This window comes from Triturus cristatus, chromosome 5_1, assembly GCF_964204655.1.
Source record: "Triturus cristatus chromosome 5_1, aTriCri1.1, whole genome shotgun sequence".
NCBI classification, from domain to species: Eukaryota; Metazoa; Chordata; class Amphibia; order Caudata; family Salamandridae; genus Triturus; species Triturus cristatus.
Genome location: NC_140587.1, coordinates 3,042,034 through 3,059,699, shown reverse-complemented (window position 1 = coordinate 3,059,699; position 17,666 = coordinate 3,042,034). Strand labels below are relative to the sequence as shown.

General features: G+C 48.9%; 1 protein-coding gene across 1 annotated transcript in view; it reads right to left on the bottom strand.

Moving 5' to 3' along the window:
* The window catches only part of LOC146829914 (CD5 antigen-like), a 401,832-nt gene extending 396,287 nt beyond the window's left edge, over positions 1-5,545 (bottom strand). The window contains exon 1 of the mRNA XM_085605479.1: positions 5,413-5,545. Coding sequence (XP_085461605.1) covers positions 5,413-5,545 — 133 coding nt within the window. The remainder of the gene's footprint in view (positions 1-5,412) is intronic.
* Positions 5,546-17,666: the final 12,121 nt, after the last annotated feature.

Here is a 17,666-nt window from a genome sequence, read left to right as displayed (position 1 = left end):
GTATTGCACTACCTACACTAGTGTGGCCTACTGAAATCTCTTGAGTGCTATCCCTTAACACACAGCTCTAAGTTCAGTAGAACTTACTGTAGCTAAACTTGATGTTATATGTACCTCAGGTACCTTTAGATGTTTTCAGTTGATCAATTCAATTGAGATTATCTGGTAAAACAATAGCAAGCTGGAATCCCACACGCTGCACACCAATGTGAGAAGGTGGCCTGATATATGCTGTCCACTAGTTCTAGTGGGCACCTTGTATCAGTCCAAACAACCCCTTATGGTGAATAGGCTAAAGACAACCTTTATTGAAAGCTATCCTAGTGGTGGCAATGGAGAGCAGCATTCAGGCTAAGTCTTGAAGGAATGTAAAGCAGCTTGTTTTACCAGTCTATAATCTCTTGAATGATCAAATGAAATGACAACCACACCAGGTATATATTCAAAATATATGTATTTAAGGTTAAACACACCCCTCTAGTCTCTTTATGAGGCTGGAGTTCGAAGTACTGTAGTTATATGTGATCAAGCATCAGTAAAGCACAAATACACGTTTGGGCCCTAGGGGCGTACCAAACCATATACTTAAAAAGTGGTATAAGAACCACAACTGTAATAGGCACTGGGCCTCTAGAATCGCTGGGACCCCAAGGAACCACCCAAGGTAGTGACACAGGGGAACCACGGGAACTGTATGCAGTGTGGAAACACAACCGCGGGTTCCTATTATCTTGTAAGGGAATGTCGCGGTTGGAATTTTAAAGATTAGGGACACTTCTAATCGAATCAGGACAAAACCCTTTTGGACTTAAGAAGTTCCAGGGCTAGCACCCACGAGAGTACCAGAGTACTCGAGTTATGTCACCCAGGGAAGCCGGGTGCATAGGTGTCTTTTGGTGTCGGGTCGCGTCGTCGATTTCAATGGAAGCCTGTAAGGAACTGCTGCTGCCGTGAAGAGGAGAAGTGTCCGGAGAGATCCAAGCCTGGATCTAGGATGTAAGGAACCTGAAAGCAGAGGTAACAGAGTCTGTTTCACTTGCCAGTGACCTAGGGCAGGATGGATCAATGCCCACAGATGTCGGGAGCTTCAGGTGAGTTGATGGGTGTCTTGACTCTTCAGCCACAAAGTCCAAGAGGCGTCGAAGAAGTCTGCGAGCCGGATTCCAGCTGCCCACGAAGTCTGTCCAGTGCTGCGGTGTCTGCGACCAGAAAGGACCCAACAAGCCTTGGCAACTGCAAGTCACAGAAATGCAGAGAAAGGACTGCGGTGCAGACCAGCAAGGTCTGACGGACTCACTCAGCAAGGGTAAGTAAGCGTAAGTCTGGCAAAACCAGAAAAGCCCAAGCAGAAGTGGAGTTGCCTTCGTGGGGACCTGCTAGCCAACGAGCTAATTATCGCAAAGGAGCCTCAAGTGGTCGCACTTGGAGCTGGCCCATGGCTCACTCGTGGAGCGGAGGCCAACAATCTTTGGTGCAGGAGGTGCCCAAGGTTGGGGCTACTCGGATTCCAAAGCACAACTTTGAGGATGTCCAGGAAGATAGTGTTGCTGCAAAAGTTCACCGTGTCCAGGGGTCATGGTTCCACCTCACCCACGATAGCCACGGGCCTCAGCTTTGCTGTGGACTCAGGGTAGCCTCAGGGAAGTCTGGAAATCAACTTCTGGGGATGCAGAGACTTCGACGTCTGGCGGGAGCTTCAGAATTGCAGACGGTCAGTTGCTTCTTTGGTGCCTTCCAAGCAGGGGAGTCACTCCTTGACCCCAAGGGAGATTTCTTCCATCTTCCAGTAGTGATAGAAAGTCGAAGGTCCAGGATATATGTAGCAGAGTTTCCTCCAAGGTAATCTAAAGTCCTAGGGACTGGATTTCTATACTTATACTACGTTTAGGGGATGGACTAACTCTAAGACCCCACTTATGGGTGGGCCTGGGGTGGGGGCTGTTACACCCCTTCCCCTTTTCCAGTTTCACACCAGAGCAGGGGCTGAGTGCCCCGGCAACCGGTTTGAACTGGGCTATATACAGGGACACCTTCTGTGCCCCAGGCAGTGTCTCAAAAGCATTCTCTGAATGCACCCACCCTGCCCCAATACACATCTGCACTTCTGGGGAGGTGGTTACACCTCCCTGTGACAGGAAACCTATTGTCCAGGCCTCCCCTGCCGGAGTTTCGGCAGGGGAGCAGGAGGCCAGACCCGTGTCTGTGGCAGTGGCATCCATTTTGTGATGCCAGGTCTTTGGAAAGTTTTAACCGGGTTTAGCCAGTGTGAACATGTCTCTCCCTCTAGAAGGGTGGAATGCTACCCCCGCCGCCAGGACTGGTGGGGGGGTAGTATTCCAAAGCGTTTGACACCAAACACGACATGTTTTGATGCAGCGATTCCAAAGTTAGCATTTACGTGAGCTTATAATGCACTTAAGAGTATATGGTATGGCTGTATCATAGAACAGCCATAAGTAAGTATTTCTGAAAGCTGCAGAGGGGCTCATCTCATGCTTGGGCACCCTCTCACATAAAACCAAGCACTCTGCCTTCAGGATTGTCAAGGCCTGCCATAGGAGTGGCTTATAAGTTTATGTGTGTCTGGATAAGGTAGTGATATAGGTAGCCTATACCACAGTAAGGGGTGCAAGCACACCTGTGGTGTCATGTTGTAGTGCTTCCCAGGGGTTGCGTAATACATGCTGCAGCCCCTGGTAGGCCTCTAAGGTACCTATGCCCTAGATACATAGTATACCATATACTAGGGACTTATAAATCACTCCAGAATCCAATCAGATATGTACCTAATGTACATGGAAACCATTTTAGAGAGGAGTCAGCTAGGCTGTGGTCCTGATTGGCAGGGCCACAGCCAGACTAAGGTCGAAAAACAGTGAAACACCAGCAAAAAGTGGGGGTACCCATGTGAAGCACATCCTACTCTCCTACAAGGAGCACAAGATCCAAGGACGAGAAGAACTAATGAGCTGAGGATGAACCTCTCTTCATGGTGCATCAGGAGGAGCCTAACAAGCAAGGACAAGAAGAGCTAAATAAGGGTGGGCGTAGTGGGCGTAGTGGGGCTATGTGAAGCAGCGTGTAGTGTGCCCAAATCTACGCACACATGCGCGCTTCGCGTAGCCCCACTACACGCCACCCGCCTCCTGCGTGAACGTAAAATAATTAAAAGTAAAGAGACCTACCTTAAGCGCGGCATCTCCGGGGCTCCCTCTTCCTCGTTTGCGCATTTGTCAGAAGAAGTTGGAAATGAGGAAGAGGGAGCCCCGGAGACGCCGCGCTTAAGGTAAGTCTATACTTTTAATTTATTTTACATGCAAGATAAGATTTAAAAGGAGGGTGGGCGGGAGGTGGGTGGCGGGCGGCACGCAGCTACGCTTCACCCTGGCGTGTGCGTAGCGCTGCCTGCGTCGCCTACTTCGAAAAGTGCGCAGCAGGCAGCGCTACGTACACTACGTGGGCGAAGCGTAGTGCTACGCCCGGGGTTACTAACGATCTGAGGAGAAGCCTTAGCTCATTTTGTACGAGAAGAAGCATAACATCCAAGGACGAGAAGGGCTAATGATCTAAGAAGAAGCCTCAGTTCATGGTGTACCAGGAGGAGTGCAACATCCAAGTGTGAGAAGAGCTAGCAAGCTGAGGAGAAGCCTCTGTTCATGGTGTATCAGGAGGAGCGCTACAGCCGAGCACGAGAAGAACAAACGAGCTGGAGAGAAGACTCTGTTCATGGTGTACCAGGAGGAGCACAAGAGCCAAGGACGAGAAGAGCTGACGTACTGGAGAGAAGCCTCTGTTCGTGGTGTAAAAGGAAGAGCACAAGATCCAAGGACGAGAAGAGCTAACGAGCTGAGGAGAAGCCTCTCTGCATGGTGCATCAGGAGGAGCGCAACATGCAAGGACGAGAAGAGCTAAAAATCTGAGGATTAACCTTGGTTCATTTTGTACCAGAAGGAGCATAACATCCAAGGACGAGAAGAGCTAATGATCTAAGTTGAGGCCTCAGTTCATGGTGTACCAGGAGGAGCGCATCTTCTAAGGACGAGAAGATCTAACGAGCTGGAGAAAAGCTTCTGTTCATGGTGTACTAGGAGGAGCACAAGATCCAAGGACGAGAAGAGCTAACGAGCTGAAGAGAAGCCTCTGTTCATGGTGTATCAGGAGGAGCGCAACATCCAAGGACGAGAAAATCTAACGAGCTGGAGAAAAGCTTCTGTTCATGGTGTACTAGGAGGAGCACAAGATCCAAGGACGAGAAGAGCTAACGAGCTGAAGAGAAGCCTCTGTTCATGGTGTATCTGGAGGAGAGCAACATCCAAGGACAAGAAGACCTAACGATCTGAGGAGAAGTCTTGGTTCATTTTGTACCAGAAGGACCACAAGATCCAAGGACGAGAAGAGCTAATGATCTAAGGAGAGGCCTCAGTTCATCGTGTACCAGGAGGTGGACAACATCCAAGGACGTGAAGAGCTAACGAGCTGAGGAGAAGCCTCTGTTCATGGTGTATCAGGAGGGGAGCAACATCCAAGGATGAGAAGTAATAACGAGCTGGAGAGAAGACTCTGTTCATGGTGTACCAGGAGGAGCACAAGTGCCAAGGACGAGAAGAGCTAACGATCTGAGGAGAAGTCTTGGTTCATTTTGTACCAGAAGGAGCATAACATCCAAGGACGAGAAGAACAATGATCTAAGGAGAGGCCTCAATTCATGGTGTACCAGGAGGAGCACAACATCAAAGTACAAGAACAGCTAATGAGCTGAGGAGAAGCCTGTGTTCATGGTGTATCAGGAGAAGAGCAACATACAAGGACGAGAAGTAATAACGAGCTGGAGAGAAGACTCTGGTCATGGTGTACCAGGAGGAGCACAAGTGCCAAGAGCGAGAAGAGCTAACGAGCTGGACAGAAGCCTCTGTTCATGGTGTACCAGGATGAGCACAAGATCCAAGGATGAGAAGAGCAAACGAGCTGAGGAGAAGCCTCTCTTCAAGGTACATCAGGAGGAGCGCAACATCCAAGGACGAGATGAGCTAACAATCTGAGGAGAAGCCTCGTTCATTTTGTACCAGAAGGAGCATAACATCCAAGGACGAGAAGAGCTAATGATCTAAGGAGAGGCCTCAGTTCATGGTGTACCAGGAGTAGCACAACATCTAAGGATGAGAAGAGTTAACGAGCTGAGGAGAAGTCTCTGTTCATGGTGTATCAAGAGGAGTGCAACATTCAAGGACGAAAAAAACTAACGAGCGATATAGAAGACTCTGTTCATGGTGTACCAGGAGGAGCACAAGATCAAAGGACAAGAAGAGCTAACAAGCTGAGGAGAACCCTCTCTTCATGGTGCATCAGCAGGAGCGCAACAGCCAAGGACGAGAAGAGCTAATGATCTGAGGAGAAGCCTCGTTCATTTTTTACCAGAAAGAGCATAACATCCAAGGACGAGAAGAGCTAACGAGCTGAGGAGAATCCTCTGTTCATGCTGTATCAGGAGGAGTACAAGATCCAAGGACGAGAAGAGCTTACGAGCTGTGGAGAATCTGCGGTTCATTTTGTACAATAAGGAACAAAAAATCCAAGGACAAGAAGAGCTTATGATCTAAGGTGAGGCCTCTTTTCATGGTAAATCAGGAGGAGCGCAACATCCAAGGACGAGAAGAACTAACGAGCTGGAGAGAGGACTCTTTTCATGGTGTACCAGGAGGAGCACAAGATCCAAGGACGAGAAGAGCTAATGAGCTGGAGAATAGCCTCTCTTCATGGTGCATCAGGAGGAGCGCAACATCCAAGGACGAGAAGAGCTAACAATATGAGGATTAACCTTGGTTCATTTTGTACCAGAAGGAGCATAACATCCAAGGACGAGAAGAGCTAATGATCTAAGTAGAGGCCTCAGTTCATGGTGTACCAGGAGGAGCGCATCTTCAAAGGCCGAGAAGATCTAACGAGCTGAGGAGAAGCCTCTGTTCATGGTGTATCAGAAGGAGCGCAACATCCAAGGACGAGAAAATCTAACGAGCTGGAGAAAAGCTTCTGTTCATGGTGTACTAGGAGGAGCACAAGATCCAAGGACGAGAAGAGCTAACGAGCTGAGGAGAAGCCTCTGTTCAGGGTGCATCAGGAGGAGAGCAACATCCAAGGACAAGAAGACCTAACGATCTGAGGAGAATTCTTGGTTCATTTTGTACCAAAAGGACCACAAGATCCAAGGACGAGAAGAGCTAATGATCTAAGGAGAGGCCTCAGTTCATGGTGTACCAGGAGGAGGACAACATCCAAGGACGAGAAGAGCTAACGAGCTGAGAAGAAGCCTCCGTTCATGATGTATCAGAAGGGGAGCATCTTCCAAGGACAAGAAGACCTAACGATCTGAGGAGAAGTCTTGGTTCATTTTGTACCAGAAGAAGCAAAACCTCCAAGGACGAGAAGAACAATGATCTAAGGAGAGGCCTCAGTTCATGGTGTACCAGGAGGAGCGCAACATCAATGTACGAGAAGAGCTAACGAGCTGAGGAGAAGCCTATGTTCATGGTGTATCAGGAGGAGAGCAACATCCAAGGACGAGAAGTAATAACGAGCTGGAGAGGAGACTCTGTTCATGGTGTACCAGGAGGAGCACAAGAGCCAAGGATGAGAAGAGCTAACGAGCTGGAGAGAAGCCTCTGTTCATGGTGTACCAGGATGAGCACAAGATCCAAGGATGAGAAGAGCAAACAAGCTGAGGAGAAGCCTCTCTTCAAGGTACATCAGGAGGAGCTCAACATCCCAGGACGAGATGAGCTAACAATCTGAGGAGAAACCTTGGTTCATTTTGTACCAGAAGGAGCATAACATCCAAGGACGAGAAGAGCTAATGATTTAAGGAGAGGTCTCAGTTCATGGTGTACCAGGAGTAGCACAACACCTAAGGATGAGAAGAGTTAACGAGCTGAGTAGAAGTCTCTGTTCATGGTGTATCAGGAGGAGTGCAACATTCAGGGACGAAAAGAAATAACAAGCGATATAGAAGACTCTGTTCATGGTGTACCAGGAGGAGCACAAGATCCAAGGACAAGAAGAGCTAACAAGCTGAGGAGAACCCTCTCTTCATGGTGCATCAGAAGGAGCTCAACAGCCAAGGACCAGAATGGCTAATAATCTGAGGACAACCCTCGTTCATTTTTTACCAGAAGGAGCATAACATCCAAGGACAAGAAGAGCTAATGTTCTAAAGAGAGGCCTCAGTTCATGGTATACCACGAGGAGCAATAAATCGAAGGACGAGAAGAGCTAACGAGCTGAGGAGAAGTCTCTGTTCATGGTGTATCAGGAGGAGCACAAGATCCAAGGACGAGACGAGCTTACGAGCTGAGGAGAATTCTAGGTTCATTTTGCACAAGAAGGAACAAAAAATCCAAGGACGAGAAGAGCTTATGATCTAAGGTGAGGCCTCTTTTCATGGTAAATCAGGAGGAGCGCAACATCCAAGGACGAGAAGAACTAACGAGCTGGAGAGAGGACTCTATTCATGGTGTACCAGGAGGAGCACAAGATCCAAGGACGAGAAGAGCTAATGAGCTGGAGAATAGCCTCTCTTCATGGTGTACCAGAAGGAGCACAAGATCCAAGGATGAAAATGAGCAGAGCTAATGAGCTGAGGATAAGCCTCTCTTCATGGTGCATCAGGAGTTGTGCAACATCCAAGGGCAAGCAGAGCTAATGATCTAAGGAGAGTCCTCAGTTCATGGTGTACAAGGAGGAGCGCAACATCCAAGTACGAGAAGAGCTAGCAAGCTGAGGAGAAGCCTCTGTTCATGGTGTATCAGGAGGAGCGCAACATCCAAGGACAAGAAGAACTAACGAGCTGGAGAGAAGACTCTGATCATGGTGTACCAGGAGGAGCACAAGATACAAAGACGAGAAGAGCTAACAAGCTGGAGAGAAGCCTCTGTTCATGGTGTACCAGGAGGAGCACATAATCCAAGGACGAGAAGAGCTTCCGAGCTGAGGAGAATCCTCGGTTCATTTTGTACAAGAAGGAACAAAAAATCCTAGGACGAGAGGAGCTTATGATCTAAGGTGAGGCCTGTTTTCATGGTAAATCAGGAGGAGTGCAACATCCAAGGACGAGAAGAACTAACGAGCTGGAGAGAGGACTCTGTTCATGGTGTACCAGGAGGAGCACAAGATCCAAGGACGAGAAGAGCTAATGAGCTGGAAAAAAGCCTCTCTTCATGGTGTACCAGAAGGAGCACAAGATCCAAGGATGAAAATGAGCAGAGCTAATGAGCTGAGGATAAGCCTCTCTTCACGGTGCATCAGGAGGAGCGCAACATCCAAGTTCGAGAAGAGCTAGCAAGCTGAGGAGAAGCCTCTGTTCATGGTGTATCAGGAGGAGCGCAACATCCAAGGACAAGAAGAACTAACAAGCTGGAGAGAAGACTCTGTTCATGGTGTACCAGGAGGAGCATAAGATCCAAGCAAGAGAAGAGCTAACGAGCTGGAGCAAAGCCTTTGTTCATGATGTACCCAGAGGAGCACAAGATCCAAGGACGAGAAAAGCCAACGAGCTGATGAGAAGCCTCTCTGCATGGTGCATCAGGAAGAGAGCAACTTCCAAGGACGAGAAGCGCTATCAATCTGAGGAGAAACCTTGGTTCATTTTGTACCAGAAGGTGCATAACATCCAAGGACGAGAAGAGCTAATGATGTAAGGAGAGGCCTCAGTTCATGGTGTACCAGGAGGAGCACATCTTCTAAGGACGAGAAGATCTATTGAGTTGAGGAGAAGCCTCTGTTCATGGTGTATCAGGAGGAGCGCAACATCCATGGACGAGAAGAACTAATGAGCTGGAGAGTAGACATTCTTTATGTTTGCCAGGAGCAGCACAAGATCCAAGGACGAGAAAAGCTAACGAGCTGGAGAGAAGCCTCTGATCATGGTGTACCAGGAGGATCACAAGATCCAAGGACAAGAAGAGATAACAAGCTGAGGATAAGCCTCTCTTCATGGTTCATCAGGAGGAGCACAACATCCAAGGACAAGAAGAGCTAACGATCTGGGGAGAAGCCTCGCTTCAATTTGTACCAGAAGAAGCAAAACATCCAAGGACGAGAAGAGCTAATGATCTAAGGATATGCCTCAGTTCATGGTGTACCAGGAAGAGCGCAACATCCAAGTACGAGAAGAGCTAGCAAGCTGAGGAGAAGCCACTTTTCATGGTGTATCAGGAGGAGCTCAAATCCAAGTACAAGCAGACCTAACGAGCCGGAGAGAAAACTCTGTTCATGGTGTACCAGGAGGAGCACAAGATCCAAGGATGAGAAGAGCTAACGAGCTGAGGAGAAGCCTCTCTTCATGGTGCATCAGGAGGAGCGCAACATCCAAGGACGAGAAGAGCTAACAATCTGAGGAGAAACCTTGGTTCATTTTGTACCAGAAGGAGCATAACATCCAAGGACTAGAAGAGCAAATGATCTAAGGAGAGGCCTCAGTTCATGGTGTACCAGGAGGAGCGCAACATTCAAGGATGAGAAGAGCTAACGAGCTGAGGAGAAGCCTCTGTTCATGGTGTAGCAGGAAGAGCGCAACATCCAAGGACGAGATGAACTAACGAGCTGGAGAGAAGACTTAGTTCATGGTGTACCAGGAGAAGCACAACATCCAAGGACGAGAAGAGCTAATGAGATGAGGAGAAGCCTCTGTTCATGGTGTATCAGGAGGAGCGCAACATCCGAACAAGAAGAACTAACGAGGTGGAGAGTAGACTCTGTTCATGGTATACCAGGATGAGCATAACATCCAAGGATGAGAAGAGCTAACGAGCTGAGGAGAAGCCTGTTTTCATGGTGTATCAGGAGGAGCGCAACATTCAAGGACAAGAAGAACTAACAAGCTGGAGAGAAGACTCTGTTCATTGTCTACCAGGAGAAGCACAAGATCCAAGGACGAGAAGAGCTAACGAGCTGAGGATGAGCCTCTCTTCATAGTGCATCAGGAGGGTCGCAACATCCAAGGACGAGAAGAGCTAAAGAGCTGAGATGAAACCTCTGTTTAAGGTGTATCAGGAGGAGCGCAACATCCAAGGACAAGAAGAACAACCGAGCTGGAGAGAAGACTCTCTTCATGGTGTACCAGAAGGAGCACAAGATCCAAGGACGAGAAGAGCTATCGAGCTGGAGAGAAGTTTCTGTTCATGGTGTACCAGGTGGAGCACAAGATCCAAGGACGAGAAGAGCTAACAAGCTGAGGAGAAGCCTTGGTTCATTTTGTATAAGAACTACCATAACATCCAAGGACGAGAAGAGCTAATGATCTAAGGAGAGGCCTCAGTTCATGGTGTATCAGGAGGAGCGCAACATCCAATGACAAGAAGAACTATTGAGCTGGAGAGAAGACTCTGTTCATGGTGTACCAGGAAGAGCAAAAGATCCAAGGACAAGAAGAGCTAACAGGCTGGAGATAAGGCTCTCTTCACGGTGTACCAGGAGGAGCACAAGATCTAAGGACGAGAAAAGCTAACAATTTGAGGAGAAGCCTTGGTTCATTTTGTACCAGAAGGAGCATAACATCCAAGGAAGAGAAGCGCTAATGAACTAAGGAGAGGCCTCAGTTCATGGTGTACAAGGAGGAGGGCAACATCCAAGTACAAGAAGAGATAGCAAGCTAAGAAGAAGCCTCTGTTCATGGTGCATCAGGAGGAGAGCAACATCAAAGGAAAAGAAGAACTAACAAGCTGGAGAGAAGACTCTGTTCATGGTGTACCAGGAGTAGCACAAGACCCATGGACGAGAAGAGCTAACGAGCTGGAGAGAAGCCTCTGTTCGTGGTGTACCAGGAGGATCACAAGATCCAAGGACGAGAAGAGCTAACGAGATGAGGATAAGCCTCTCTTCATGGTGCATCATGAGGAGCGCAACATCTAATGACAAGAAGACCTAACGATCTGAGTGGAAGCCTCGGTTCATTTTGTACCAGAAGGAGTATAACATCCTAGGACAAGAAGAGCTAATGATCCAAGGAGAAGCCTCAGTTCATGGTGTATCAGGAGGAGCACATGATCCAAGGACGAGAAGAGCTAACGAGCTGAGGAGAAGACTCTCTTCATGGTGCATCAGGAGGAGCACATCATCCAAGGATGAGAAGAGCTTAGGAGGAGAAGCCTCGGTTCATTTTTTACCAGAAGGATAATAACATCCAAGGACGAGAAGGGCTAATGATCTAAGGAGACGCCTCAGTTCATGGTTTATCATGAGGAGCACAACATACAAGGATGAGAAAAACTAAAGAGGTGAGGAGAAGCGTCTGTTCATGGTGTATCAGGAGAGCACTACATCCAAGGACAAGAAGTACTAACGAGCTGGAGAGAAGATTCTCTTCATGGTGTACCATGAGGAGCACAATATCCAAGGACGAGAAGAGTTAACGAGCTGGAGAGAAGTCTCTGTTCATGGTGTACCAGGAGGAGCAAAAGATCCAAGGACAAGAAGACCTTAGGAGCTGAGGATAACTCTCTCTTCATTGTGCATCAGGAGAAGCGCAACATCCAAGGACGAGAAGAGCTAAGGAGGAGAAGCCTCGGTTCATTTTGTACCAGAAGGAGAATAACATCCAAGGACGAGAAGAGCTAATGATCTAAGGAGAGGCCTCAGTTCATGGTGTATCAGGAGGAGCACAACATCCAAGGACGAGAAGAGCTAACTTGCTGAGGAGAAGCCTGTGTTCATGGTGTATTATAAGGAGCACAACATCCAAGGACGAGAAGAACTAACGAGCTGGAGAGAAAACTCTGTTCATGGTGTACCAGGAGGAGTGCAATATCCAAGGACAAGAAGAGCTAACGATCTGAGGAGAAGCCTCGGTTCATTTTGTACGAGAAGGAGCATAACATCCAAGGATGAAAAGAGCTAATGTTCTAAGGAGAGGCCTCAGTTCATGGTGTCCCAGGAGGAGGGCAACATCCAAGTACGAGAAGAGCCTGCAAGCTGAGAAGAAGCCTCTGTTCATGGTGTATCAGCAGGAGGGCAACATCCAAGGACAAGAAGAATTAACATGCTGGATAGAAGACTCTGTTCATGGTGTATTAGGAGGAGCACAAGATCCAAGGACGAGAAGAGCTAACAAGCTGAGGAGAAGACTCTCTTCATGGTGCATTAGGAGGAGCGCAACATCCAAGGACGAGAAGAGCTAAGGGGGAGAAGAAACCTCTGTTCATGGTGTATCAGGAGGAGTGCAACATCCAAAGAAGAGAAGAACTAACGAGCTGATGAGAAGACTCTCTGCATGGTGCATCAGGAGTAGCGCAACATCCAAGGACGAGAAGAGCTAACAATCTGAGGAGAAACCTTGGTTCATTTTGTACCAGAAGGAGCATAACATCCAAGGACAAGAAGAGCTAATGATCTAAGGAGAGGACTCAGTTGATGGTGTACCAGGAGGAGCGCATCTTCTAAGGACAAAAAGATCTAACGAGCTGAGGAGAAACCTATGTTCATGGTGTATCAGGAGGAGTGCAACATCCAAGGACAAGAAGAACTAATGAGCTGGAGAGTTGACTCTGTTCATCGTGTACCAGTAGGAGCACAAGATCCAAGGACGAGAAGAGCTAAAGAGCTGGAGAAAAGCTTCTGTTCATGGTCTACTAGGAGGAGCACAAGCAACCAAGGACGAGAAGAGCTAATGAGCTGAGGAGAAGCCTCTCTTCATGGTGCATCAGGAGGAGCGCAACATCCAAAGACTAAAAGAGCTAACAATATTTAGGAGCAGCCTCGGTTCATTTTGTAACAGAAGGAGAACAACATCCGAGGATGAGAAGAGCTAATGATCTAAGGAGAGGCCTCAGTTCATGGTGTACCAGGAGAAGCACAACATTCAAGGACGAGAAAAGCTAACGTGCTGAGAAGACTCTGTTCATGGTGTATCAGGAGGAGAGCAACATCCAAGGAAAAGAAGAACTAACAAGCTGGAGAGAAGTCTCTGTTCATGGTGTACCAGGAGGAGCACAAGATTCAAGGACGAGAAGAGCTAACAAGCTGGAGAGAAGCCTCTGTTCATGGTGTACCAGGAGGATCACAAGATCCAAGGACAAGAAGAGCTAACGAGCTGAGGAGAAGGCTCGGTTAATTTTGTACCAGAGGCAGCATAACATCCAAGGACGAGAAGAGCTAACGATCTAAGGAGAGGCCTCAGTTCATGGTGTACAAGGAGGAGCGCAACATCCAAGTACGAGAAGAGATAGCAAGCTGAGGAGAAGCCTCTGTTCATGGTGTATCAGGAGGAGTGCAACATCTAAGGACAAGAAGAACTAACAAGCTGATGAGAAGACTTTGTTCATGGTGTACCAAGAGGAGCATAATATCTCAGGAAGAGAAGAGCTAACGAGCTGCAGAGAAGCCTCTGTTCATGATGTATGAGGAGAAGCACAAGATCCAAGGACAAGAAGATCTTACGAGCTGAGGAGAAGCCTCTCTGCATGGTGCATCAGGGGTAGCGCAACATCCAAGGACGAGAAGAGCTAACAATCTGAGGAGAAACCTTGGTTAATTTTGTACCAGAAGGAGCATAACATCCAACGACGAGAAGAGCTAATGATCTAAGGAGAGGCCTCAGTTCATGGTCTACCAGGAGGAGCGCATCTTCTAAGTACGAGAAGATCTAACGAGCTGAGAAGAAACCTCTGTTCATGGTCTATCAGGAGGAGTGCAACATCCAAGGACGAAAAAAACTAACGAGCTGGAGAGTAGACTCTGTTCATGGTGTACCAGGAGGAGCACAAGATCCAAGGACGAGAAGAGCTAACGAGCTGGAGAAAAGCTTCTGTTCATGGTCAACTAGGAGGAGCACAAGATCCAATGACGAGAAGAGCTAATAAGCTGAGGAGGAGCCTCTCTTCATGGTGCATCAGGAGGAGCGCAACATCCAAGGACTAGAAGAGCTAACAATCTTAGGAGCAGCCTCGGTTCATTTTGTACCAGAAGGAGAACAACATCCAAGGATGAGAAGAGCTAATGATCTAAGGAGAGGCCTCAGTTCATGGTGTACCAGGAGGAGCACAACATTCAAGGACGAGAAAATCCAACGTGCTGAGAAGCCTCTGTTCATGGTGTATCAGGAGGAGAGCAACATCCAAGGAAAAGAAGAACTAACAAGCTGGAGAGAAGACTCTGTTCATGGTGTACCAGGAGTAGCACAAGATCCATGGACGACAAGAGCTAATGAGCTGGAGAGAAGCCTCTGTTCATGGTGTACCAGGAGCATCACAAGATCCAAGGACGAGAAGAGCTAACGAGCTGAGGATAAGCCTCTCTTCATGGTGCATCAGAAAGAGCGCAACATCCAATGACAAGAAGACCTAACAATCTGAGGAGAAGCCTCGGTTCATTTTGTACCAGAAGGAGAATAACATCCAAGGACGAGAATAGCTAATGATCTAAGGAGAGGCCTCAGTTCATGGTGTATCAGGAGGAGCACAACATACAAGAATGAGAAGAGCTAACGAGCTGAGGAGAAGCCTCTGTTCATGGTGTATCAGGAGAGCACTTCATCCAAGGACAAGAAGTACTAACGAGCTTGAGAGAAGACTCTCTTCATGGTGTACCATGAGGAGCACAAGATCCAAGGACGAGAAGAGTTAAGGAGCTGGAGAGAAGTCTCTGTTCATGGTGTACCAGGAGGAGCAAAAGATCCAAGGACGAGAAGAGCTAAGGAGCCGAGGATAAGTCTCTCTTCATTGTGCATCAGGAGAAGTGCAACATCCAAGGACGAGAAGAGCTAAGGAGGAGAAGCCTCAGTTCATTTTGTACAAGAAGGAGAATAACATCCAAGGACGAGAAGAGCTAATGATCTAAGGAGAGGCCTCTGTTCATGGTGTGTCAGGAGAGCGCTACATCCAAGGACAAGAAGTACTAACGAGCTGGAGATAAGACTCTCTTCATGGTGTACCATGCAGAGCACAAGATCCAAGGACGAGAAGAGTTAAGGAGCTGGAGAGAAGTCTCTGTTCATGGTGTACCAGGAGGAGCAAAAGATCCAAGGACGAGAAGAGCTAAGGAGCCGAGGATAAGTCTCTCTTCATTGTGCATCAGGAGAAGGGCAACATCCAAGGACGAGAAGAGATAAGGAGGAGAAGCCTCGGTTAATTTTGTACCAGGAGGAGAATAACATCCAAGGACGAGAAGAGCTAATGATTTAAGAAGAGACCTCAGTTCATGGTGTATCAGGAGGAGCACAACATCCAAGGACAAGAAGAGCTAACGAGCTGGAGAGAAAACTCTGTTCATGGTGTACCAGGAGGAGTGCAATATCCAAGGACAAGAAGAGCTAACGATCTGAGGAGAAGCCTCGGTTCATTTTGTACGAGAAGGAGTGTTAGACCTGGCACCTTGGCGTGAGTCTCCCTCCCTCTTTTTGTCGCTGTGCCTCATGTGATTTTACGGTGTTGGCCGCTCAGCGCGCTGTGCCACTGCCAACCAGTGTCGCGGTGCGAGTGCTCCCTTTGTAAATTGTATATGTTGGTTGGATTCCATGATTGGATTGTTTGATTTACTATCAGACCCCAGTAAAGTGCGCCAGGAGCGCCAGGGCATGTAAAGGCAAACGCCGCTGGTGGGCTTGCAGCACGGGTTGTGCCACCCACGGAAGCGGCCGGTAAAATACGTCTAAGGTCTGCCATCGCAGAACCTGCGTGCAGTCTGGTACTGACGCGCCGACCGACAAGTGCCCACACTTGCCGGTCCCTGAAACCTTCCCTTAGCTGCATGTTAGTCACCGCTCTGGTAGGCCCACGGGCAGGGTGCATTGTGAGCCTGAGGTAGGACAAGCCTAGATGCGTGGCATGTCCGGGTAGTGAATGACCGCCATTTTGTTGTTCACTACTGTAAGGCTACCCTGTTCTCATAGGCCAGTATGGGCGGCCTGGATTATTACACCCTATGATCCTAACCGACCCAGGGAACATGGTAGGAGATCGAGTTTAGTATGCCTGAACTCGGAATGATAAGGTACATCTTTTCGCAAGGTTTATTTTAATATTCCGGGTTTGCAAATGTCACTTTTAGAAAGTTGGCCTTTGCTTGCCTAACCATTTCAGCCGCCTCTGCGTGATGTGTATCTGATGTCTGGCTGGTGTGAGTGACAGGGATGGGGGAACCCAGATGGGCAGGGCTAGGTAGCCTGGTATGAATAGGACGATCGGCAGGTAGATGGGTGGGAGGAGTGCTCCTAGGCTCTGAATAGGACAGTGCTCCGCTACCTCGATGCCGGCTCCACCCCCTGTGGAGCGTCTGATGACTCTGCCCTGCACTCTGAAAGAAGAAGCCTGCATCACGTAAACAAAGTGCTCAGAAACCGGACTGAACTAGGCAAGGGCCCCCCTGGCCTGGGAGAACAAAAGATTTGTGGTATAAATGGAGGAGCCCTGCTCCTAAGAAACTAGATCCGCTTTTGACCAAGAAGAATCTCTGCCTGAGGAGGAGGCACCGGGAAAGCTGTAGGAGGAAGACTGTCCCTGTCCTGGGGGATTGGCCTGCAGTGGTGACCTCGCTGCCAAAGGGGAGAAGAGAAACTGTTGCTGAAGACTTTGCTTTATTCTTACTTTCAAGACTTGTGCTTTTCCAAAACGATCTCCAAGGGCTTGGAACTGAGCTTGCCCCCTGAACGGAGCCCCAGGACCATTGGGCTCTACCTGATCTTCACTCGCCTGCTGCTGGACTGTGGTGTCCTTTCCCTCGCCGGAGCTGTGACCCTCGTGCCGCAGTCCCTCCCTGAGCCGTGACCAGGACTGCTTAGCCGCCCCCGCCTTGGGAAGAGCCTCGCTCGATCGGAGCCGCTCCCCCTACGCTGTGCTGGGCTGCCCCTGTCACCTCGCTCGCTGGAGGCTCGCTGTGCACCTTCACCCTCCCGCCGGAATCGGCGTTTGTGAGCATCTCCAAGCCTCGGACGGCCCGGACGTATCTGCGTGCCCGGCTGCCCCGCTTTGTTCACCCGCCACCTGCAACACCCGCTCTTGTCGTGAGCCTGAAGATCAGACACCCAGCGTGAAGTGTGGGAGCCTCGGACGCCGCCTCGCTCTTCTCAGGAAGAGTCGCTGACATCCCGCACCCACCTTCGCGTCAAGAAACAAGGTACTGTACTTACGAACTCGACCGCGAGCTCGCATCGGATCCAGGGTCCGCAACGTTCTGATTTCCCTGTCATCTGCTGTGGGCGTCCAAGTCGCCACCTCAGCCTGGAGTGCGCTGAGGCCTACAGTTACCTTGTGCCCACCTAAAGAACTTTCCGTACAAAGAGAACTTTACCGTATTCCTAAGAATTGTGGCCCCATCAGTTCAACGTTACTGGGCCTTGTATTTAACTCTGCTGAAACTACATAAAAGCTTATTTTTATATACTACCGGATTGGTGTCCATTTGTGGTGCATGCAAGGGGTTTACTGTATGTGTAATTGCATTTGCTTAACCGTGTACGCCTGAGACTTAGCCTAGACTGCTCGCGCCACGCACCTAGAGGGTGAGCAGGGGTTATTCTGAGGAGTCATCCTTCGCCCTGACAAGAAGTAAAGGGTCCCTGCTTGTTGTGGGTTCACACCTGCGTCAACCAGAGCCCCCTCATTTCTAACAAGGAGCATAACATCCAAGGATGAAAAGAGCTAATGTTCTAAGGAGAGGCCTCAGTTCATGGTGTTCCAGGAGGAGGG